Here is a 27421-nt window from a genome sequence, read left to right on the forward strand (position 1 = left end):
CAGTATAAAGTCAGTGTCTGCAAAATTTGTCCACTTTTCCCTCCTTTTACAGGTGCACCAATGTTTAATTAAAAGTGATATTAATATTTTTAATTACACCTTTTTTTTTTTTTTAGGCTTTGTGTGTCAAGCCAGTAACCATGTAACACAAATTAACTGTGTGACATGTTGTGTTGGCTATCGAGGCTCTTTAAAGTTGGGTACTTGGAAGCATTATAATAAAAGGAAAATCTGATTTATGGCAACTACTTTCCTTTTGCTTTAATGAGCAGGCCTTAGCATTAACCAACACTCAGGGAATGCAGGTTTAAGATGCAAAACAATAATTTAAAGACATAACAGAAGTGTTTGGAAAAACTGAGTACATTTGTAGATGAATGTGTACACTAATTGAACTGGGGGAAAAAAACCCATTGTGAATGGGTAAGTTTTACTAGTGAAGATAACATGTTAGCTATTTAAACCTAAATTCTAAATTCATTACATTATCTACTACTGTCATCTTCACATGATACCTGACAACAGTCTGGCCATATTTGCACTTACTCAATTTTCTAATAATGCTGATAGCTTATCATCTAGCTGCTCTGAGACCATTGCACCATACCTAAAATCGATAACTGCCTTGGCTAAAGAGATGTCCAAATAAATAATACAACTACTCACCAATTAAAGGATCGGTAACATGGGTCCAGTCAATACAGTTTTGCAGTTCCAATTGATAATGAGACTGTATGTAAAGAAGCAAGTGCTGGTAAAACCCAACACCAGCAATCAGGTGGGTCCTGTAAGCACATTCCAGAGTACTATGGCTATGAATATGCTGTAAAGAGAAGAAAAAGAATATAATAAACACCTGTACAAAGAAGTAAATTTCACATATTAACCACATCTATAAAAGTAAAGATAATTTCAACTGTTGATTGGCTAATTCAAGCATTTTATATTACCTTGAAAACAACAACATTTAGGTAGCATTTTAAGATAATGTTTAACACTAGAATTACCAGAGCCTACGAAAAAACTTGTATATCCGGCCCACCTTAAATCGCTTCTTAAATCCGTTCACACCTCTCCGCCAGCATCCTTTGTCCTCTAAATGTGCTGATAAAAGACAAGCTGCCAGCAGCCGGCTATTCCATCCCCCCACCGACTTAGAACGTGAGCGAAGTTTTCCCAGCTCACGCCTTGATTGATTATGTGGGAGTGAAGTGGAGTTTTACAGTGGAAATAAGAGGTCATTATTCTAAAGTAATCTGTGTAAACACATTGTTAAAACAGAAACTTTTTTCATATTTTAGTAATAAATGTTACAAAATGTAGTAGGCATAAACTATAGAATATATAAAGCCCGAGTTCCAAAGATCAAATAAACACTTTCACAAAAGCTTCAAGAATGATTCAACAGCTTCTGTGGCGTAGCGCGCTAAGATTTGCCTTGCCTCACAGACCTGAGTTCGATTCCCCGCTGGGGATGAAGTGTTGCTTTTTTTTTTCTTTTCTTTTAAACCTCAAACGGACATAAAATTTATACATTGGTATGCACTGTCAGTTACTGAGATCGTTATATTTTCATGTGGGAGGCTCCTTTTCAAATATTTTTTTAACAATTGAGACTGCAATTAACAGGAACAACTGTCCTTATAACTTATTTTTAAGATCCATAACACACAGACAGACAGAGCACTGCGTAATAGAGAGACAGACAGGCAGAGAAGTCACTAGATATAGAAATAAACAGGGAAGCCACGTGTACTGAAAGAAAAAAAGAACAACATGTGCGTTGTCCCAGCTGCACTGAATAAGCGCAGGCACTCTAACATCACCCCTCCCCGATCTTACTTAGAGAGTCAGGGACAACGCACATGTTGTTCTTTTTTTCTTTCAGTACACATGGCTTCCCTGTTTATTTCTATATCTAGTGACTTCTCTGCCTGTCTGTCTCTCTATTACGCAGTGCTCTGTCTGTCTGTGTGTTATGGATCTTAAAAATAAGTTATAAGGACAGTTGTTCCTGTTAATTGCAGTCTCAATTGTTAAAAAAATATTTGAAAAGGAGCCTCCCACATGAAAATATAACTATCTCAGTAACTGACAGTGCATACCAATGTATAAATTTTATGTCCGTTTGAGGTTTAAAAGAAAAGAAAAAAAAAGCAACACTTCATCCCCAGTGGGGAATCGAACTCAGGTCTGTGAGGCAAGGAAAAGCTGCTCTGCGCTAAGAGGCAAATCTTAACGTGCTACGCCACTGAAGTTGTTGAATCATTCTTGAAGCTTTTGTGAAAGTGTTTATTTGATCTTTGGAACTCGGGCTTTATATATTCTATAGTTTATGCCTACTACATTTTGTAACATTTATTACTAAAATATGAAAAAGTTTCTGTTTTAACAATGTGTTTACACAGATTACTTTAGAATAATGACCTATTTCCACTGTAAAACTCCACTTCACTCCCACATAATCAATCAAGGTGTGAGCTGGGAAAACTTCGCTCACGTTCTAAGTCGGTGGGGGGATGGAATAGCCGGCTGCTGGCAGCTTGTCTTTTATCAGCACATTTAGAGGACAAAGGATGCTGGCGGAGAGGTGTGAACGGATTTAAGAAGTGATTTAAGGTGGGCCGGATATACGAGTTTTTTCGTAGGCTCTGGTAATTCTAGTGTTAAACTAATGCTGTATGTGTAATTTATCTTTCAACACATTTATACAACACTGTTGTGAGCAATACAATTTTGTTAAGTACCACTACAAAAAATAATTCCTACAAAAATTCCATTCAAATATTAAAAGTAAAATACATTTTTAAAGTGGTACTGATTTCATCAGTGGTGAAAACAAATTAGAAGACAAAATTAAAATGTATATCTGCAGGGTGAACCAAAATGAAGTATTACATTATTCAAGCTCACTGTGCGAGGTAGAGACAGCCGAGTGGGTTGGGGTCCTTTGATAGGCGATCCCCTGTGGTTTTCAGTATGCAAAATGCCTTGGTCTGGTGCGCACCGTGCTATCACTGTCGAAACGTTCTTCAAAAACAACGAATCCATCATCACTACGCAACGCGCCTTCTGAACACACTTCAGCATTTCTCCTAACAGGGATGTCTCAAATCGGAAAACAATGCTTCAGTGGCTAAATTTAGACAGATGGGTACAACACTGAACAGAAAATCTCCAGGTCGTCCTGACTATACAAATTCCTGAAAACATCCACGCTGCAAGCGCATCAATTTTGCAGTCTCCTAGACATTCAGCACGTAAACATGCTTCTGCCTGAGGCATTTCCAACACGTCTTGGAGAAGGATTTTGCATGAGGACCTTAATTTCCATCCATACAAAATGATGGTAGTGCAGGAACTCGCTGTGAAAGACTGGGAGAGCCGAAGAGAGTTGTGCGCAAACATTCTGCAAATCGTTCCGAAATGCCATCTTCATGTGCAGTGACGAGGCATATTTCCATTTGAATGGTTGCGTAAATAAGCAAAATTTCCACTAATGGGCTGAAACCAACCCCCGTGAACTTCATCAGAGACCCCTGCACAGTAAGCGTGTTACAGTTTGGGTCACCCTTGCAGAATTTGGCATTGTAGGCCCTTACTTTTTTTGAGGAGGGGGGAGCAATGGTAACTGTCACTTCAGAACGTTACACTGAAATGCTAGAGAACTTTTTGCAGCCCCAAGATGTCGGGTGGTGTTCACGTTCGCCTGCTCTCGCGTCGTGTGGCTTCTTCTTGTGGGGCTCTCTCAAGTCAAAGGTATACACACACTGACCTCAAAACCTTGAAGCACTCAAGAATGCTTATTTGCCTCAAAATCGCCGGTATCCCCCTTGAAATGACTGAACGAGTCATGCAAGCGTTCAGAAATTGTCTTGAAGAGTATCGCTAATGATGGCTACCACCTTGAAGACATTTTTAAAACACAGTGAAAAAAATCTATTTTTATACCCTGTGTATCGTAATGAAATTTATTATATCTTGTAGCATTTTTTTTAGAATAAATCTTTGAAAAGCAGTACTTCTTTTTGGCTCACCCTATATAGTCTGCTAATTTAAGAATGCATGGTTCAGAGTTACCAAAAAAAAAAACATCTAACTGGGTGTCCAAGAGCAGTTTAAGACAACTGATAAGCAGAGAACCATCCAGAAGAAAAAGTAGGTCAAAAATAACATTGTGTGGGTTAATCACTATGGAGCTACAATATATTTTTATATACACAGTATTTTTCCTTTTGCAGATGCAAGATGACTCCAAAAAATGTATTAACATAATTCTAAAAAATGTTTGTTCATAAGATATTTGCTTGCCATACACATTGACCCTAATAGAGAATGGAAACAGAATACAAAACCACACATAAAATCAATGGTATCACCAATTTCACCCTCTTCTCTCTTCTTCCTGAAAACACAAAAATGTCATGGTTTTGAGCACACAATTCAAATCACTATGAAGACAGCACCAGTATATGTATTGGATAGCCATCTGTTACCTACTACACTTTTCTTGCAATCATTTAGTTTGTGGTCTCCATTATCCAAGTTGTGATTAAGGCTATGCTGGTTTATGATCGCCAAGCCCCACTGGATAGCCTTACAGTGTAAATATTTTATGTATTCAAATACATACAGGATGTCAAATTTGTTATCCGCCACTCTCTTCTACGATACTTAAAGGTCTAAATTGGTGGCCTTATATTTTTCCCTGGTCAAGGTACCACAGGAAACTGGATAAATGGGCATTTTAATCAGAGAGGGTCAGGTGGATGGTCTCCTCAGATGAAGTGACTCACGGAAACCTAAAATATTCAACAGCATCAGCCAACAGCCCTGTTTCAATTAAGCCTTTGTCAATGCGACATCTGTAGTTAACACACTTTGTGTGTTGCTTTCCCACCACACAACAGGAGCTATAACCTTTATGCATAATATGTAACATGAAAAGAAGAGTGATGCTGTGAAAAGTGAGGTGTGTTAGGGAATTAATGGGTGACCATCATCCCGCTTGTTGCTTCAATGCACTCTGGACTTCACAGGAACAACCCGCCTCACCCCACAACACAACAGCTTTGATGCACTGCAAGGTGCTGCACACTAGTGCGGTACTCCATTACACTGATAACTGTCCAGAGTCCAACAAACTAACAGATATGTAAGATGGCGCCAGTGCTTACAGTTAATTAATCATATCAACTCATCGCCTGAGTCCTACCCACAATAGCTCCTGGCTGAAGGAAAAGTTCATACCCTGGAGAAGGAGCTAAAAAAAGTACCAGTTTCTGTAATGGGAATGGTACAAAGGATCTAGAGTTTTAAAAAAAATCCCTGGATTGAGAAAAAAACTTCCTGCAGTGTGAAAGTGAATATATAATTCTGAGTGTGAGTGATGCTGGAGTTTAATGTCTCTGTCAACCTTTATAAATCTAGGTGTGTCTATATTTGTGTGCTAATTACTTTCTCTTAACCATCAAACGTACACTCTGGCAGGGAAAACGAGCTGTCAGCTATGTTCACTTATAAATTTCTTTGACTGTGTATATGTACCTCTATGAATGAATTATAAAAAAAAAAAAAATTATGCATCTTCAAAACTACTTTTGCAAAAAAAAAAAAAAATAGGTCTGGTTCCAGAGCTAAATGGAGTAGACTGCAAAATCCTGCTTAAATTAAACAATTCCTACAGCTGTTTCAAATAGACATAGGTCAAACAATTTCTGAAGAGAAGAGTTAAATAATAGGCCAAACTGGACCAAAACCAATAGACCTGAAACAAGGTAAATATGATGCAACATGTTTGAAGAAGACAGGTCACTTTTTTTCCCCCCCAGAAGTCATCGTTGTACATAGTGGACAAATTTGTTGTTCTATCTCCACATAAAAAAGAACCCATAATTGTCTCTGAAATAACTTGAAAGTGACAAAAGTAATTCGCACTCATCATTGTTTATTCTATAACAAAAAAGAGATTTGCTTTGTTGGCTGTCCTGAAATTTCATTGTTTCCTGCAGAGACTCAAGGCAACCCGTGCCATATGCAGCAAAGCAGCGCTAAAACATAACAGAGCCTTCTCCATGTTTCCCAGTGGGTATGGTGTTCTTTTCTTTGAGAACTTCATTTTTTTCATCTGTGGACACATAGCTGATGTGATTGGCAAAAAGGCTCCAGTTTTGTCTCATCTGTCCAAAGGTCATTCTTCTAGAATATTTTTCTTTCAACATTGGAGTCCTCCTGGTTCTTTGTCCATTTAGCCTACTGCCACTCAAAAAGTGACAGATGGTGCGATAACACACTGATGGACCTTGGAGTTCAGCTTGTATCTCTTTAGAAAGCTGTCCTTGCGTTTTTGTCTACCATTCTCATTATTGATTTGCCCATGCTTGGTTGACTTTCCTTTTGCGGCCACATCCAGGGAGGCTGGATTCAGTTCCATGGACCTTAAACTTCTTAATATTATTTGCAACTGTTGTCACAGGAGTATTAAGCTACTTGTAGATGATCTTATCACCTTTGCCTGTAACATGCTTGTCTATAAATTTTCTTTCTGATCTCCTCAAACAACTCTCTCCTTTGCTTTCTCTGGACTATGATCAGCGTGGGACATAGGGATTGTAAACATGATACTAAACTACTTTTTTCCATTTAAATAGACTGAATGACTGCATGATTGAAGACATGTGATACTAATTAAGAAAACAGCTAAGTTTGAAAAAGAAATCACTCTTTTAAGGGGAACCAGCAAATCTGTCCAGGTCATTTTAGAATATCTGTAGAAAAGCTATGCTTTATCTCTTTTTTAACACTTGCTTTGCTTGACATATCAAAGGCATGCAGGAATACATGGGGCAATTGTTTTTCAATTAATCACTTTTCAGAAGACATGGCACTTTTTCCAATGAGCTGCAAGAGAACCAACAAATTTGTACATGTCTGTATATCAGAAATTGCTTGTTCAAAAATGTTTTCTCTTTATTGAGACGTGGTTGTCACGTTGCGCTACACAGTGCAAAAAAGCATAATTCTTCCAAAAAATGTATACTTTAAAGATGTGAAAATCAACTTCAATTTTTCACAGACATTACACCAAAATCAATTTGTTACCCTGTTACTCAATTTGGCCAGAAGGACATTTCTAGTACAAGTTCAAGAGAATCCAAACTTCTTCCTTTTCACAATTATTGAGGCCACTGTGCTCCTGGAAACACACACATTTTTAGAAGTGGTTTTATACTCTTGCTTTGACCTGTACCTCACCACAATCTGAACACAGAAATTTCCTTGGATTTCTTGGCTTGAGTTTTGTCCCGACAGGCAGTGCAAGTTGAGAGACCTCATATACACAGGTGTGGGCCTTTCTAAACTATGTCCAATCCATTAAGTTTGTCACAGGTGGACTGCAATCAAGTTCTAGACACATCAGTGACCCGACCTAAATGTACAGTGCCACAGCAAAGGTTCTGAATACTTGTCACTATGAGTGCCTGTTAAGTAACTTTACAACCTATGGAACAAAGCTTTCCCAAAATGTGCCAGAGGTAATCTGATCATGTTTTTCTACATTTACTAAAGTTATTCATCAGCAGGAAAAATATTTCAAGTAACCAGAACATCACTACGAGCATGACGTAGTAAAAACTAGGCATTCAGAATTTTTGCAAAATAAAAATGGATTCTTTCACAAATTCAGAACAGTGCATAATGAATAATTGCTGGGGAAAAAAGAAAGCAAACACACACCTTTTTATTAGTTTTGATGAGTTGTATAACTTCATAATAAACTTTCCTCCAAAGTAGCTCTTCGGCCTTCCTCCCATAATCCACAGGATGAAGGAACATAAGTTTAATACACAGTTCTCTTAGCCTAAGGATGAAACACAAATATCAGATGTTATTTTCTGGAGACACCAACAAATACAATTTGTAAGTTGTACGCTTTTATCAATAATGTAAACAAACCAAAATAAGTAGCAAGAAACTGTTAACCATTTTGTGTTGCTTAATTAGATCTGATAGTAGGCTGCTATTACATTTACATTTACAACATTTAGCAGACGCTCTTATCCAGAGCGACTTACAGCAGTGCTTAGTAGTCTACGACTGTTCTTCAGTCTTTTTAGGCTAGGATTAAATCTACTGTCATTAAACAAGTTACCGCTGACCAAGTTGTACACAAAACCATGCTAGAAGAAAAGAGTAAGTTTAGTACAATTTTTTTTTTTTAAAAAAGAGAAAGGGTAGAAAAAAAAAGTATGGGGACTTTAGTCCCCCAAGTGCTGTTTAAAGAAGTGTGTCTTCAGACGACGTTTGAAGACAGTGAGGGTCTCCGCTGTTCGTACAGCAAGAGGAAGTTCGTTCCACCACTGAGGAGCCAACACTGCAAAGAGTCTTGATGCATGTCGTCCTCTTCTTTTAAGAGAGGGTGGTTCGAGACGAGCAGTGCTTGATGTTCTGAGAGAGCGAGAAGTGACACGCTGCTTAACCAGTGCTGATATGTAAGGTGGTGCAGTTCCAGTTTTGGCCTTAAAGGCAAGTGTTAGGGTTTTGAACCTGATGCGGGCAGCCACAGGGAGCCAGTGCAGGTTCCGCAGCAGAGGTGTAGTGTGAGAGAATTTGGGAATATTAAAAACGAGTCTTGCAGCTGCATTCTGGATCAATTGAAGTGCTATCCACACTATATGTTCTGAAGAAAAAGTTAATTAGGCTTGCTTAACATTTTATACAAAATAGTTCACTGCTGTAAACTCAGCAATAAGTAGCTAAGAATTCACAAATCTTAACCCTTGCTTTTTATAATTGATTGTTGATGTAAAATGTTACTTAGAATGACACAATGCACATAAAATATCCCTGTTATGAGAACATTCTAAACTAAAATGCAAAGCTACTTGCTATTCTCATGACTTCCAAGCAAAATGGTAACATACAGGTATATAAAATGAAACAGCAGAAACTGTATAAATAGTATCAATTGATTTGGATTACAGCCCTTTCACCCTTGCCTTTTTCCACATTTACTATTTAAATACTGTATTTGAGCCTGAAATAGGCTCATGTCTGATGCTGCAAAATTTCCTCTCAGATTAGTAATTTTGGCAGTGTTAATGATCATCTACTAATAAAATATTTTGTTCCAACAAAATGTGACAATAATTTTGAGAAAGGCCCTGCATTATTACTAGTAAAAATCCTTTATGCAATTCTAACTCAGACAGATTAACTGGATAGCAACTAAACCATGCACAAAGACATGAAACATATGGTTTGCTCATACAGCTGTTCTGAGCTGCACGTTATCACTCTGAATATTTTTCTTCAGTAGCTGTTTTAACACTGTCGTAGCCAGTAGCTCTATCATTTCTTGCCGTGACTGCAAATTTTATTCTATGCCCTTAAATGTTTATCTTCTATGTATGTCTCCATTATAAATAGGAACTAAAGGAGCTCTGTCTTGAAAGAGCCTGCACTGTGGTCATAACACAACAATGTAGCTTTCATCTTCAAACCACTGTATAGAAGAGAAAGTTGTATGTATTTAACCTTCAAGCTGTGGTAGAATGTTTAAGTGGTTTTTCTTTTAAATCACTTTTTATGTTTCAAGCCCACTAATCAAAGTTTATCACTTTAATAACGGTTGAGGGTTTTATTTACAACGCAGAATACACCACAAGAAAAGCAGCGTCTCCCTTCATAAGAATGAGAATTCATTTTCAAATTATTGAACCAAATAATAATCAACTGGAAATCTCTAAGATGGAAAACTTGTTGCGTGTGAGAAACAAAATAGGGTTGGGACTGCTAATACTTATTTTTTTATTTATTTAAACGAGAAACAATAAATAAATATAAAGGTTGGTGTTCCCCACTATAATATATGTGAAGTCTTCAGCATTTACCAAGTGGTAAGCTTTCATGTTCACTGTTCAAGGAATCGGATTATCATTGTTTGCTTCAACAAAAAGGTACTTGTGAAACAGTATATAGAACACATTGAGTGCCACCGGCACTCACAAAAGCTACCATGGCAAAAACAATTAAAAAGTAGTTTAATTCCATAAATTAGTAGGTAATTAAGCATACAGAGTAACATCAAGAATTCCAAATATTACTGCATTATTTTGAATTGTACACCCAATGTTAGCCATGAGGAGCAAATGACACCAATTACAAGAATCATCACACTGAATGAAGTACCCATGACTAAAGAGCACTTTATGGGACTCCTTTCAGCAACACACCTGAACTGGAGAATTTTTGTCTTCTCTTACCCTGGACAGACTTTAATAGCTACATATTCCTTTTGATGACTGCAATGGTCAATCATATGACAATACTCCCAACATGATTTGGAAGCACAAAGGTGTGCATGCCTGACTGCTGCAGTAAAAAAAACAAACAAAAAAAAAAAATCCCTGTTTGCTTTGTGCTGCCCACACCCTAAATTTAGTGGTAACAGATGCAGCCACAACTGATAGCATTGCTTTCTTTGGACATCTGCACAGGTTTTATAGGTACTTTACAGCTGAACCTCAACGGTGGACTATCTTCATAAAAAAATGACAATGTCACAATACAGGTTTGCATTATGCAAGCTGAGGCCCAACAGCAAAAACTTGCCTAAGGCCACAAAGTAGTTTGGGCCAATCCTGCCAGTAGTTATAATAAATATAAGAAACTGGCTGGTGTGATCTGCAAGTGAAACTTTTTTTTTTTTTTTTTGAAGAAAAAAGTACGGTACAAAAGGAAGAGTTTAAGAAAAAGTTCCCATAAGTGATGTGAAAGTCTAAGCAGAGCCACAGGGAAAAAGAGCAAGGGATGCAAATGTAAAAACAAACTACAAAAAAAAAGTACAGAAATGTTTGCACAGAAAGTTGTTTTCTTTACTAAGACCTTTTCTCAATAATAATAAAAATACATGTTTTGAATTAATAGGAAAGATACAGTTGTGTTTTCAGTTTGCAAACTTTAGACAAACTTCTCACTTTGTATTTTTTTTTTTGGCTCCCAAGAATAGTTGGAAGTGATCTCAATGATAAATACTTAAATATATCATGAATAGTCCAGGATGCTTCAGTCTACCAAAAAAAATGTATTAAACTCTAGTCCTGCATGTGGACTAAAAAAAAAAATCATAGATGTCTTCCAAGAAGGTCTTAAAGAAAATGGAGCAAGATCCTGTAACAGTGTATCTGTAGTTGGGATGTGAGGTATTTGTTTGGTACTTGTTCCAAGTTCCAAAAGCTGGCATTGATATCAAAGTCAAATTTTTGGTACCAATCCAACACTAATCAGCGGTTACGTCAATTGCCTCATAGCTGAAACTGACTGGGTTATTTCTGAGTCTAGTCAATATCTGTATGTAGCTTGCATGATCACATCTGTCTTCTTTGATTATCCTTTCAAAACTTAAAGTCATGCAGTTTAAGTTAATTGGTTTAGCATGAGTAAACTGTATGCATGCAAACTGCAGTGTACTGATGTCCCCTCATTGGCAGATTTTTAACCTGCTTCAAGGACATTAGCTGCCACTATACAAAGAAAAAGCTACTTTGGAAATTAATTAAACATCACTGAACACGTTTCCCTAAACCAAAACCTCCCTCTTTTGCTGTTTAGCAGAGAATCTATAATAATAAAAGGCAAAGCCCTCACTGACTGATTCACTCACTCACTGACTGACTGACTGACTCACTCATCACTAATTGTCCAACTTCCCGTGTAGGTGGAAGGCTGAAATTTGGCAGGCTGATTCCTTACAGCTTACTTACAAAAGTTAGGCAGGTTTCATTTCGAAATTCAATGTGTAATGGTCATAACTGGAACCTCTTTTTTCACAATATACTGTAATGGACGGCAGCTCGATGGCCGTGGGAGGAGGAGTTGAGTGTCACGTCATCACGCCTTCCACGTAATTACGTCAAAAGACTGTGAACGCAGTAGGGACAAATGAAGGAGGAGCCATGAACAGCAAAGAACAAAAAATTCATTAAACAATTGAGAAGGGAGCGACTGAAGCATACAAGCATGTTCATAAGGGAAACAAAGCACGGTGTAAAACGTAAGTTTAAATTAAGTTTATAGAAACGCTCCCGCTGCGGATTGCGATAACATATTCGCGAGATAAAAGTTTAATGAGAAGACACGAGGTATAAACGAACCACACGCCGTAGCGCAACGTTAGGGGCAACAGTTTCAACCATTCTATGATCTGCTTCTCGCAACTGAAAGACGGCACATGGCGGATGTTAGCCCACTTGCTGACCGCAACGTTAGGGGCTTCAACTTTGGCGCTGACGATATTCGATTCTCGAGAGGGGATGCAGTGAGTGCGTATGCCTGATGAGCCCAGAATTAAGGAGAAACACGTGTCGCATACTCTGCATTATTTGAAAGTAAACTATTAAAACCATTCTATGATCAGCTTTTGGGAACAGAAAGAGGGCACGTGGCGGATGTAAGGCAACTTCCTGACCAACCACAAGCGTAACCTGGCAGGTAACCATCCATACAGTCAGATTGTGATTCAGAAAACGAATGCCATGAATTTAATTACCACAATCTACATACTGTCAAATAAACGAAACACACACCGTAGCGGGACAGCTGTCAAAAGCGAGGTTCACAAAAAAACAGATCCTTAACAAATTGTTATTGGTATATTTTCGATCCGTTTAAAAAGGTTTTATTTTCTTCTTAAAAAATTAAAAGCAGTACTTTGCCGCAACGAAGCGCAAGAATTTGGCTATATATATCTGCTTCTCACAATTAAAAGAGGGCACGTGGCGGATTTTAGACGACTTCATGACCAAACATAAGTGTTACCTACCAGGTAGGGTTACCACTTTTAATACAAAAAAATAAGGGACGCATACTGCAGCGGGTGCCACATCCCAGTGCCAACAGTTTGCAGACTCTACTTAAAAGACCCGCCCTCCTCACTGGACAGTTAAAAAGACCAATCAAACTAACGATGACATCAAGTATTACCCAATGAAAAGTAGGAAAGGAGGCATCTTCATAAAATGCGTGTGGGATGATTTGCATGAGACGCTGCTTTAAAAAAAATACGGGACAAATCCCGTCCCGTATTGATTCAAAACGGGACGCGCAATTTCATTCTCAAATACGGGACGATTCCGTATTTTAAAGGACGGGTGGCAACCCTACAGTACCAGGTAACCACCCATACAATCAGATTGTGATTCAGACTAGGAATGCAATGAATGTAATTACCCCGATCTACATACAAGGCGAAAGTCTTGCAACATTCAAAGATGATGGGTTGGGATAAGTACACCATAGAACATAAAAGAGCTTATGAAGCCTTGAACTGAAAAAAAGCAAGATCTCAGAGATCGTAAAAAAAAAAATAGGAGGTAATGTTGTTTTACTCGCTGTAGATTTTAGTCAAACATTACCAGTTATTTCACGAGGGAGACCAGCAGATGAACTCAACGCGTGTTTAAAATCCATGCTTCTCCCACGCTCGGTTATATGTCGCGTGTTCTCGGGTAGGTGCACCAAAAAATGTATACATTTAACCATGTAATGAGCAAACAAAAAATGAGGTATACCCGAAGGCACTGCAGTAGTACTTAATGTAACTTTACTTCTTAAATGTTAATGTTTTACTGTTTAATAATTTATACGCTTCTTATATGTTGTTCAAATTCTTTTATCAAAATACCAGTGACAGCGCAATGCACGATAACGTGGAGTGAATACACCATACGCATCCGCCCACGGCCGCCCTGGTGTGCGCAGATAGGAGTTGATTCTACAATAAAATAAAATAAAGATAAAAACCCAGGATTGTTTCCTGCCTTGTGCCCTGTGTTGGCTGGGATTGGCTCCAGCAGACCCCCGTGACCCTGTGTTCGGATTCAGCGGGTTGGAAAATGGATGGATGGATGGATAAAAAGAGTAATACAATCATCACCCATAAAGCGGATAGTAGACGTGACGTTCTATATGTGTACCAGATTTCAAGTCAATAGGTGAAACGGTTTGCGAGCTACAGGTGATTTAAAATCCTGGACAGACAAACCAATAGCCACGGTAGCAAATTACAGAAGAAGATTTTACTGTTTAATAATTTATATTTATATGAAATGTGCTTCTTATATATTACTTCATATTCTCATATGATAATGATGTTAATGTTGTTTATATTGATTTCTATGTTATTGAAACTGCATGTATGTGTGTGTATATATATGTATGTGTGTGTATACATATGTATGTGTGTGTATACATATGTATGTGTGTGTATATATATATATATATATATATATATATATATATATATATATAATATACTAGCAAAATACCCGCGCTTCGCAGCGGAGAAGTAGTGTGTTAAACAGGTTATGAAAAAGTAAAGGAAACATTTTAAAAATAACGTAACATGATTGTCAATGTAATTGTGTTGTCATTGTTATGAGTGTTGCTGTGATATATATATATATATATATATACACATACATATACACATATATTATATATATATATATGTTATGAGTGTTGCTGTCTTTTATATATATAATATGCACACACACACACAAACATATATATACATATATATATATATATATATACATATCTACATGTACATATACATACGTATATACACATCCACATAAACATATATATACATATACAAATTTACATATCTACATATCTACATATATATATATATATATATATATATATATATATAGACATAGCTATATACATACATACATTCACATAAATTGCGCGTCCCGTTTTCAATCAATACTGGACGGGATTTATCCCGTATTTTTTTTATAATTTTTTTTTTTTAAAGCAGCGTCTCATGCAAATCATCCCACACGCATTTTATGAAGATGCCTCCTTTCCTACTTTTGATTGGGTAATACTTGATGTCATCGTTAGTTTGATTGGTCTTTTTAACTGTCCAGTGAGGAGGGCGTGTCTTTTAAGTACAGTCTGCAAAGTGTTGGCACTGAGATGTGGCGTCAGCGCCATAGTTGAAGCCCCTAACGTTGCGGTCAGCAAGTCGGCTAACATCCGCCATGTGCCGTCTTTCAGTTGCGAGAAGCAGATCATAGAATGGTTGAAACTGTTGCCCCTAACGTTGCGCCACGGCGTGTGGTTCGTTTATACCTCGTGTCTTCTCATTAAACTTTTATCTCGCGAATATGTTATTGCAATCCGCAGCGGGAGCGTTTCTATAAACTTAATTTAAACTTACGTTTTACACCGTGCTTTGTTTCCCTTATGAACATGCTTGTATGCTTAACTCGCTCCGTTCTCAATTGTTTAATTAATTTTTTGCTCTTCGCTGTTTGCGGCTGTTCCTCCATTTCCCCCTACTTCGTTCTTTTATCTCGCGAATATGTTATTGCAATCCTTAACGGGAGCGTTTCAATAAACTGATTGAAAATAGTTTTGCATTTACCTTTTTAGTAAAAGGCGAGCTTTTAAGCCTCAGAAATGACCCCGTAAATGCACACGTTTAATTGCACATGTGTTAATATGTATGCTTACACAGTATTAAAAGACAGTGAACAACGTCAGTTACCTTTGTTCCCGCATTTGATAAAAGGTGAGCTTTTAAGCCTGAGAAATCACCCCGTAAATGCACACGTTTAATTGCACATGTGTTAATATGTATGCTTACACAGTATTAAAAGACAGTCAAAAATTAACGTCATTTACCTTCGTTCCCGCGTGTGACTCGTGCTGTAAATCTCTTCCTTGTTTTTATTTCACGTGATTACGTAGGAGGCGTGATGACGCGATACGTGACTCCGCCTCCTCCATTACAGTGTATGGACAAAAAATATGTTCCAGTTATGACCATTACGCTTTGAATTTCGAAATGAAACCTGCCTAACTTTTGTAAGTAAGCTGTAAGGAATGAGCCTGCCAAATTTCAGCCTTCCACCTACACGGGAAGTTGGAGAATTAGTGATGAGTGAGTCAGTGAGTCAGTCAGTCAGTGAGGGCTTTGCCTTTTATTATTATAGATATATCTATAATAATAAAAGGCAAAGCCCTCACTGACTGACTCACTCACTCACTTAAAAGACACGCCCTCCTCACTGGACAGTTAAAAACACCAATCAAACTAACGATGACATCAAGTATTACCCAATCAAAAGTAGGAAAGGAGGCATCTTCATAAAATGCGTGTGGGATGATTTGCATGAGACGCTGCTTTAAAAAAAAAAAATGATAAAAAAAATACGGGATAAATCCCGTCCAGTATTGATTCAAAACGGGACGCACAATTTCATTCTCAAACGCGGCACGATTCCGTATTTTAAAGGACAGGTGGCAACCCTACAGTGCCAGGTAACCACCCATACAATCAGATTGTGATTCAGACTAGTAATGCAATGAATGTAATTACCCTGATCTACATACAAGGCGAAAGTCTTGCAACATTCAAAGATGATGGTTTGGGATAAGTACACCATACAACATAAAAGAGCTTATGAAGCCTTGAACCGAAAAAAGCAAGATCTCAGAGATCGTAAAAAAAAAAAAAATAGGAGGTAATGTCGTTTTACTCGCTGTAGATTTTAGTCAAACATTACCAGTTATTCCACGAGGGAGACCAGCAGATGAACTCAACGCGTGTTTAAAATCCATGCTTCTCCCACGCTCGGTTATATGTCGCGTGTTCTCGGGTAGGTGCACCAAAAAATGTATACATTTAAGCATGTAATGGGCAAACAAAAAATGAGGTATACCCGAAGGCACTGCAGTACTACTTAATGTAACTTTACTTCTTAAATGTTAATGTTTTACTGTTTAATAATTTATACGCTTCTTATATGTTGTTCAAATTCTTTTATCAAAATACCACTGACAGCGCAATGCACGATAACATGGAGTGAATACACCATACGCATCCGTCCACGGCTGCCCTGCTGTGCGCAGATAGGAGTTGATTCTACAATAAAATAAAATAAAGATAAAAAGAGTAAAACGATCATCACCCATAAAGCGTGTGTGTGTGTATATATGTGTATATATATATATATATGTTGATATGTGGATGTGGATATGTATGTATATATATATATATATATATATATATATATATATATATATATATATATATATATATATATATATATATATATGTAGATATGTAGATATGTAGATATGTAGATATGTAGATATATGTGTATATGTATATGTATATATATGTTTATATGTGTGTGTCTGTATTTTATATATATATAAAACACAGCAACACTCATAACAATGACAACACAATTACATTGACAATCATGTTACGTTATTTTTAAAATGTTTCCTTTTTTTTTCATAACCTCTTTAACACACTACTTCTCCGCTGCGAAGCGCAGGTATTTTGCTAGTATATATATATATATATATATATATATATATATATATATATATATATATATATATATATATATATATATATATATATATATGTATACACACATACATATGTATACACACATACATATATATACACACATACATATATATACACACATACATATATATACACACACAAACATGCAGTTTCAATAACATAGAAATCAATATAAACAACATTAACATCATTATCATATGAGAATATGAAGTAATATATAAGAAGCACATTTCATATAAATATAAATTATTAAACAGTAAAATCTTCTTCTGTAATTTGCTACCGTGGCTATTGGTTTGTCTGTCCAGGATTTTAAATCACCTGTAGCTCGCATATATATATATATATATATATATATATATATATATATATATATATATATATATATACACACACATATTTGAAGTATTACATGCTACTTTGGTACTATTGTTCAAGATATACCTGTAGGTAAGTACGTGGACAGGAATAAACCCTTATAGTTGCACACAAAACTACCAAATCAAACATCAGCTCAATGCAATGTTTCTCAATATCCCTTGCAAAACAAAAATAAAAATTCATCCAAATTAAACAAACATATTATGCATTTTATCATTATTTTGGATAAAATGACAAATATGTATTTCTAAATATAAATGTGTACAAAGTATGGCATTTTTACATTTACAATAAACGTCTTTTACTGAGCAAACAGAAATTTGTGGAAATTTTTCCATATGGCCCCAAATTACTTATAACTTATCCAGGTTTAGCATAATTAGTATTAAATTTATTCTCAAAAAATACTAAAAGTATATCTAAATTACATATTACTAGCTTTGCTAGATTACAGTAACAGTGGGCTTGGAGATGTTAGAAATGCTTTCATTTGTTTGGAAAATTAAGAAAGCTGAAGGTGCAAAAAAATAACTTTCAGACCAATATATCTGGGTCCTCGTGTATAAATTTTGCTCATGCTTGGAAACATGCATAAGCCATTTCTTAAGCAAAACTCAGAATTTATTAAACACAAACTTGACATAAAATTTGGCTTAACATTACAGCAAGTTTCGACCATCAGTAAGTCCTACAAAGACTTTTGGAATTGGCATTTCAGCAACAAGGAAATAAACAAGTATCTTCTGCTGCGCATTTTATATCACTTTACTGGAAAAAGCTGTTCTTTTGGAGCATACTGCCAAAGAGTGGTTGTCAGGGAACACAATGACTTTTTGGCTCTGGATGAAAACTGGTTTCTCAGCCAATTTGGACTCCCTAAAACCATCCTCTTGGAAGCCGTGTACTGAATTGAAGACTACATTACAGAGACCAACACACAAAAATCACGTGATCCCTGTTCTGTTACAGATTTTAATAACGGCAGGATATTTGGTGATGGGTGGCTTCATTATGAGCTGCATCATGTCATCTGAATGCGATGGTATAATTAGGATGCTACTCTGATACCCACAATTTCCTAACAGTCAAGGTAACCAAGCCGAGATCAAAAGGTAATTTACAGTGATTACTGATTTTAATAATGTAATCACCACAATTAACTGCATACAGTATGCAACAAAGGCACAAGTACAGAATTAATTGCTTTTGTAAACAGAAAGTACTTTCATTCAATTAATATTCAACTAATATGTGATGCTCAAATGGGTTGGACTAACATTGCTGTGAGGTATCCCGGCTCAACCCATGATTCTTTTATTATGTTGTGATGTGTAAGTCACTGTCTTGCATCCCAAAACATGAGGCTGAGTCTCAGTACTTTAGCAAAACCAGCTTTATTCAACTTGAAACAGGAACAGAAGGGTTATTTATTGCAGCGGGAGCTACCACTCTCCTATACACAGACACAGCAAAAAGGAATAGTCGGGGCCAGGTCAGTGGTCAAGTTATACTGTTCCCTGTATTTATAATGTCCCTTGCATCATCCATCGGCGACAGACACATATAGCACTATCTTGATCGGTTCGTTGCTGTTTCTGCGGCACTCTGCTGCTGCGCTGTGAACCTGTGGTTGCTGTGGCAATCTTTCTTTCTGTCAAGTGATAATGGACAGACCACAAAAGAGGAGATATAATAAAAGACACTCCCACATACTGCTAAATAAATAATAATAATAGAATAGACAATTGGTTCACTAAAAGGTAGATGTCAATCCTTAGACTCATCACATTGTGATGGCTTGTGCAGTACTAATCAACATAGCGCAGAATCATGGACTGTCTCTGCCACCTGAGATAGGCCAAGATGAGTACATGGATTACCCAGACTTTGCCCCTCAGAACATCAACACAATGGCAATTCAAAGACATTTGTATGTTGTAAGTCAAATATAAAGACATATTTGTATTGAAACACTGATATTTACTTAGCAAACTGATCTTACTTTTTTACATGTTCAATTAGAATGTTCTTAATACCTCACAGTTCTGTGTATACATCGTGTGTCAATTCTGTGTACTGGTGGTGGTCTGGGCACTGCAAGACAGCACATTGCTTCTACAATGTCCATTCAGCTGCTGTCACATGCTCCCATTCTAGTTTTTTTTTTCTCATTTGTGACTCCCATGGAGAGACCAACAAAAAGAATGTGTCTGAGGTTCTCTACTTCAATCAGTAATACTTCAAGTTCACATTCACGTAAGTTTTCTTTCTTTACTCTTTTCCACATGGTTTGTAGTAAAGGGTTCATTCCAGAAAATGGCAAATATATATGGATATTAGATCATGAATATTCAAAAAATGCATTTTATTAGCCATACATAGTTACTTGCAGAACTGGCAGTGATGGGGAACAGCAAAAAGTGTGAGCACACACACAAGAGTTTTAAGTTGATTTGAGATTTATAAAGGAACCTTGTGTGGCACGTAGTGTATGTTTGGTTTTATAAATGCAATTTTTTTTCAACGTGTACACCTTTTTTTGCCTTTAAAGCATAAGCAAATTTTTTGAATGTAATCTAAGCAAGGTTTTATACATAAAGACCCTGGTGAATAACACTACATTTGGCCATCTTTATGCTTACTTGTTGCGGAGGCTGATGTTTTCTGGTTTAAAGACTTCCCTGTAGGATGACTTGTTGGCAATTATAACATCCAGCTTGTGAACGGACTCCACCACTGACCTAAAAAAAGAAATATAGTGAAAAATTAGAATGAACCACCACAAAAATTACAGAAAACAAAATAGATTCCAAGTGCTAGTCTCTCACGAGCCATCCAATGTGATCTTTACACACTAAAAAAACACTGCTAAAACTCTTTTCTTGCTGGATCTTTCAGCCATGTATGGTGTGTGAAACTAAGTTGATAAAATGCACACATTTAACAATTATCATACTACAGTTTTAAAAACATGATCAATCTAAGAATGCAAGAGTCTTTCAATCTGGTATATTGTATAGCAGTGAGAAGAATACAGAAGAAATTAATCATTAGGTTGTCAAGCTTATCGTGCAGCATGAGTTACAACTTTTAAACGTTTAACCATAGTGTGCTTTTTACACTAGGGTTTAGAAAATTTCTCAATAGGTCATAAATTAGACGAGCACCTGTAACTATCAGGGGTCTCGGAATTACTCCAATGAATTGCATTAAAAGTCAAACTAGGATAAAAATTTGTACTAGTAGAGTAGGACATAAGCATTTACAAAGCGTCATAGTCCTTGTCACAGCAGGGAACAGGAGGCCATGTCTGAGACTGAATGACATTATGACTTCACAACACCCCAAGCCATAAACTTGAAGACACAATGACGTTTTGTAATTTTCTGATGCTTACACTGAAGTTTCTCCACAAATAATAACAGTAATTAAAAAGAAAATATTATTGTAAGGTAGGCTATTACACTATGCTGCACATAATTGTTGCCACCTTACAACATGAATATAATACACACACACAACGAATGAGAGTATGACAGGTTCTAGCTTCCCTGCGGATCTGACTCAGGGTAAAGCGGGTTTATAAAACAGATGGTGGATGGATGGTGGAGCCACAGCCATACTTTCATATGAATTACATTTCAGCAGTTATGCCATCAGAAAACACCTTGCATAGTAACACTTTTACTGAAACTAACCACGGCTATTGTTACACTGTTTCTGAAGGCACATTTTCAATTCCAGTGTCCCTAGCACCTACCACTGTGCCCTTATCTTCTGCAAGGCTCTAGTTTCCCATTGCCTTGGGAGTCTCCATCTACTTTCTAGGACATTCCCAAGCTTGTAAAATGTGCCAGTAATGCTCATGGGGTACACGGAATGCAAAGGCCAGGGTACCTGTGTGTCTATTCAATCCCACTTATCTTCAGGGTAATTTTCTGGCTATACAATACATTTTGCATGCATGATCATGTGTATGTTGATACTGTAATGCTGCTTATGATTCAGATTTGGGGCAATAATCTTTTTATGGCCATACCGCTTTGCCTGAACGCAGCTTGCTTTAATATTACCTCACGTGAAGTTGTGGGAAAATGTACACGCCTGCGTATTACCTCATGTGTTGTAAGAGTAATTACAATTTGGCGTAAAATCTGAAAAATAGTTGGATTTGACATATAGAGATCACTGCTAATACACAGTTGCATTTTACTTAACACTACAAACACTTTCATTTCAGATGACAGCACTTTTCTTCACATAGATGGAGCGATCATGTAATATACAAACTTTGTGCAAATATTATTTTATCTCTGTCAAATTGATATCTTTTTATGAGCTTGTTTTTAACCAGCGTTACCAAAACAATCTTTCCTGTGATGTGTATACCAATCTCTGCCTGAACTAAATCTTCTGGCAGCTCTTAGCAAGTTGGGACAGCTCACGAGATTTCCTAAATCACATTTGAAGTTAGTAAATTAGTGGTGCCAGTTACAACTGTTTTCTTGCTCTGAGACACTTGATAAATACAGGCACAGAACTTAGTATACAGCCTTCATAATGCTGGTTGGTACAGACATACTGTCAGCAATAAGCAGATCATAATGCTGCTTTTTAAAATGGTTTATTGCTGGGATTACTACATGACTGAAATAGTGAGAATCTAACAGCAGAGGCATAAATCCTAATCTGTGAACGAGTTGTCTGACATGTCATTTGCTGAAAAAAACTGCTATTTTATATTGAAATTAGTTTATATGAATTACATACTGCTTTATGACTATACCAATCAAAACTGGGTGATAAGTAACCTTAACTTTAGCAGTATCTGAAGTGCTTTATTCCGGCAAATATTATTTGATGTGAGGTAGTTTATCCATCAAATTTTAAAACTTTACATAATATGACACTGGGTAATAACACAGGAGACAATGACAATGCACTGCAAACAGCTGCAGCACATTCAGCAATATTTGTACCGGTTTATTCATAATGAAGGTGAAAAAATAAACAAGATGACTTATTGGCTAAAATCAAAAATTTTAAAGAAGCTATTTCTTTAAATGTGCACTATTAATTTTCATATTTTGTAAAAAAAAAGGTAAATAACTTATGCATACATATTTCAATATGCACATGGTAATTGGAAAAAAAACACTAAGTATAAAACCTTCATTTAGCTACGAAAGCACTTAAAAATTGTAAAACTGGTTTATTAAAGCACTGCAACAATTGCGACAGCACGGTCATTCAGCACATCAAGCTTGTACATCCAATATGAAGGTTCCTAAATCCTACTCTACACCACAGCACTTGGTAATTTCTTTCATGAGTCTAAGGGTCCTGTACGTAAAGAGAACCTTTCTAACAGTGTAAAATATGCAATCGACAAATTTATAACATTGTACTTGTTCAAGAATTTATTTTAAAGTAATAGCTTGGATCAACAGGTCTAACTTGATCAAAGTGTTTAAAATTATGAAACATGTCACCTTTCAATCTCAGTTTGCTTAAACTGAAAAGGTTCGACTCCTTTAACCTCTCCTTATAGATCATACATCTCTGTCTCAGAACCTGCCTTGTTACTCCCCCTGGACTTTCCCTAGTGCTGCCACATCATCTTTGTAATGCAGACCCTCACTAGTACGTTACATAACTTAAGAATAAGCTAACCTCACCGTACAGTGCTCTCTGTAACATTTGGGACAAAAACACAATTTTACTTAACTCCTCTGCTCCCCGGTTTAAAATTACAATTCAAACATGATTAAAGTGCACATTGCAGACTTTCACTTAAGGGTATTTGCATACATTTCAGTCACAGCATGTAGAAATTACAACACATTTTATACATGGTCCCCCACTTCAGGGGCACCAAAATATTTAGGACAATTGTGTCACTGGTGTTTGTGATTACTCAAGTGTATTTTACTTTTTCATTCATGCAGGCATGAGATATCTAGACTTGCTTCTACCTACAGGCTACCGTTGGAGTCTGTAGTTGTGCTTGTTCAATATGAGGACAAAAGCTGTGCCAATAGTCAAAGAAGCTATTATTAGGCTGAAAAACAAGAATAAAATCACTAGAGACATTGGCAAAACCTTAGAATTACATTAATCAACTGGAATATCATTAAGAAGAAAGAACAGACTGGTGAGCTCATTAATTACAAAGGGACTGGTATACCAAGGAAGACATCCACTGCTGTTGACAGAAGAATCCTATGAAAAAGCCCCAAACACCTGCCCAAAATAGACCAGACACAGGATGTCTTCAGGAGGCAGATGTGTATGTGTTAGAGACTAACATCCACAGAAGACTTCATAAGCAGAAATATAGAGGCCATACAGCAAGATGCAAACTACCAGTCAGCCACAAAATCAGCTTATAGTTTGTGGAAAAAGTGCTTAAAAGAGCCTGTACAATTCTATGAAATGGCCTTGTGGACAGACAAGATAAAGATGAACCTGTGATCGCAAGAGCAAAGTGTAGAGATGAAAAGGAACAGCCCAAGATCCAAAGCACAACACCTCATCTGTTAAACTTAGCACTAGGAGTGTTATGGGTTGGGCATGTATGGCTGTATGTATTGGCACACTCTGTTGGAGCGGAGTGGTGGCTCTGAGGCGAAGGATCTGTGCTGGTATCCAGAAGGTTGCCGTTTCGAATCCCCGTCACTGCCAAGACGAGATCCTACTCTGCTGGACCCTTGAGCAAGACCCTTAACCTGAAATTGCTCCAAGGGTGCTGTACAATGGCTGACCCTGCACTCTGACCCCAAGGGGTATGCTAACAAACTAACAAATCCCTAATACAAGAAATTGTATAAGGCGAAATAAAGAACAAAACAAAACAAAACAAAAAAAAAAAAAACTTCATTGATGATGTAACTGTTGACAGAAATTGCACAATGAATTTGGATGTGTACAGAAATGTCTTATCTGCTCAAGTTCCAGTAAATGTCTCTAAACTCAATGGACGGCGCTTCATCCTACAACAAAGTAATCATCCCAAACATACTGTTAAGGTTCTGTGGAGCAGAGTGGTAAAATGAGGAAATAATGTGTTTTTGTATCCAACACCATGGAGGGCAGTGTATAACCTAACATCCTATTAGCCTTCTTGTTCCATTTTGTACACACTCTCAATGTAGACACTGGGAGTCGTTATCATGAGGGGTACTTTCAAGTTTCAGACTTCCCATTGTGTATTCGTATCTAGCATTTCTACTTATTACATGTCATACCTAGCATTCACTGATATTCAATTTCACCTGCCTTAAATTTGCCCAAGCCAGTATGCTGCCCAGGTTGCTCTGTAAAAATTTAGTTGATTGTACATTATCTTCCCTTATACATAGTTGTACCATGTGCAAACTTAACCAAATTCTTGTTTATATTCTTTTCTAGATCATGTACGTATATTAAAGAGTGTACCAGCACTGATCTTTGAGGTATACCACTTTTATCACCTAATTCTGAAAGTTCTCTTCAACCTAGTCCTTTGCTTCCCATGTTTGAAACAACTTTGTACCCATCGACACATTGTGGCTTGAATTCCCACTTATTTTAGTTTGATTGCTATTCGCTAACTTTTCAACCCAGCCACAGGGGATGTACATACCAGTGTGTTTCTTTGTGCTGGTCCGAAGCCCGGATATATGGGGAGTGTTATGTCAGGAAGGGTATCCGGTGTAAAATTTTGCCAGATCAGTATTTCCATACCGTATCAGTCGAGGCCCGGATTAACAACGGCTGCCACCAGTGCTGTTAGCCAACAGGGTACTGACAGAAACTGTGCTACCATTGCCCAAAGAAGGAGAAGAAGAGGGGAAGAAGAGGGAGGAGACGTGTCTGGATGCAGGAGAAAGGTAAAGAGAGTGGAACTGAGGGTAGTAACTTTGAATGTTGGCAGTATGACTGGTAAGTGGAGAGAGTTAGCTGATGTGATGGAGTGAAGGAAGGTTGATATATTGTGTGTGCAAGAGACTAAATGGAAGAGAAGTAAGGCCAGGTGACTCAGAGGTGGATTCAAATAGTTCTATGGTGTGGATGAGAGGAGAAATGGGGTAGGGGTTATTATTTTATACAGTGATACCTCGCTATATCGCGCTTCGACTTTCGCGGCTTCACTCCATCGCGGATTTTATATGTAAGCATATCTAAATATATATCACGGATTTTTCGCTGGTTCGCAGATTTCTGTGGACAATGGGTCTTTTAATTTATGGTACATACTTCCTCAGTTGGTTTGCCCAGTTGATTTCATACAGGGGATGCTATTGGCGGATGGCTGAGAAGCTACCCAATCAGAGCACGTATTATGTATTAAATAAAACTCCTCAATGATATACGATATGCTTCCCGCGCGGTGCTTCGCATACTTAAAAGCTCTAATGGCACCTATTGATTTTTGATTGTTTGCTTTTCGCTCTCTGTCTCTCTCTCTCTCCCTGACATTATCTGCTCCCGACAGGGGGTTTGGATGGGGAATGGGAGGGGGTGAGAGCAGAGGGGCTGTTCGCACACTGGCCTAGAGGATACAGACGCTCCTCTAAAAAATGCTGAAAGACTACCTTCACATTGCTCCCTTTATTGCGGCTGCTTTGTCGGGTGCTGCTTCGCATACTTAAAAACTCGAACCGCCATATTGATTTTTGATTGTTTGCTTTTTTCTCTCTCTCTCTGTCCGTCTCTGCTCCTGATGCACACTCCTTTGAAGAGGAAGATATGTTTGCATTCTTTTAATTGTGAGACTGAACTGTTATCTCTGTCTTGTCATGGAGCACACTTTAAACTTTTGAAAGAGAGACAAATGTTTGTTTGCAGTGTTTTAAAGTCCCTGTCTCTACAACCTGCTGTGTTTCTGTGCAAATCTGTGACCCATGCGTGACAATATAAAAATAACAACATAAACGTATGGTTTTTACTTCGCGGATTTTCACCTTTCGAGGAGGGATCCCTGTAACAGAATGTCAGGAGTGTTTTGGAGGTGAAAAAAAATTGTCACAAGTGATTATTATGAAGCTGGAAAATGAAGGTGTAATGATAAATGTTGTTAGTGCCCCAGATGTTGGGTGTGCAAAGGGTGAGAAAGAAGATTTCTGGAGTGAGCTGGAAGTGGTGGACAGTGTACCCAAGGGATAGAGAGTGGCGATTGGAGCGGATTTCAATGGACATGTTGGTGAAGGAAATAGAGGAGATGAGTAGGTGATGGGTAGGTATGGTGTCAAGGAGAGGAATGAAGAAGGTCAGATCATAGTGGATTTTGCGAAAAGGATGGACATGGCTGTGGTGAATACGCATTTTAAGAAGAGTGAGGAACAAAGCGCGACGTACAAGAGTGGAGGAAGATACACACAGGGTAGATTATATCCTATGCAGAAGGGTCAATCAGAAGGAGATTAAAGACTGCCAAGTAATGGCGGGGGAAGGGGTAGATAGACAGCATAGAATGGTAGTCTGTAGAATGACGCTGGAGATCAAGAAGAGGAGGAGAGTGAGGGCAGAGCACAGGATCAAATGGTAGAAGCTGAAAAATGAAGACTGGAAGATTGAGTTCAGGGAGGTGGTAGGGCAGGAACTGGGTGGCAGTGAAGAGTTACCAGACAGCTGGGCAACTACAGCAGAAGTAGTAAG

The 27421-nt window shown here is 37.4% G+C and overlaps 1 protein-coding gene across 1 annotated transcript in view; it reads right to left on the bottom strand.

Annotated features, from left to right (window-relative positions):
- smg5 (SMG5 nonsense mediated mRNA decay factor) overlaps positions 1–27421 on the bottom strand; it is a 204232-nt gene that overhangs the window by 148535 nt on the left and 28276 nt on the right. Inside the window, exons 2-4 of the mRNA XM_028794085.2 lie at positions 20425–20523; positions 7738–7861; positions 667–823 (exon numbers count right to left, since the gene is read on the bottom strand). Of these exons, the coding sequence (XP_028649918.1) occupies positions 667–823; positions 7738–7861; positions 20425–20523 (380 nt within the window). The remainder of the gene's footprint in view (positions 1–666; positions 824–7737; positions 7862–20424; positions 20524–27421) is intronic.

This window comes from Erpetoichthys calabaricus, chromosome 2 (assembly GCF_900747795.2).
Source record: "Erpetoichthys calabaricus chromosome 2, fErpCal1.3, whole genome shotgun sequence".
Classification (NCBI taxonomy): domain Eukaryota; kingdom Metazoa; phylum Chordata; class Cladistia; order Polypteriformes; family Polypteridae; genus Erpetoichthys; species Erpetoichthys calabaricus.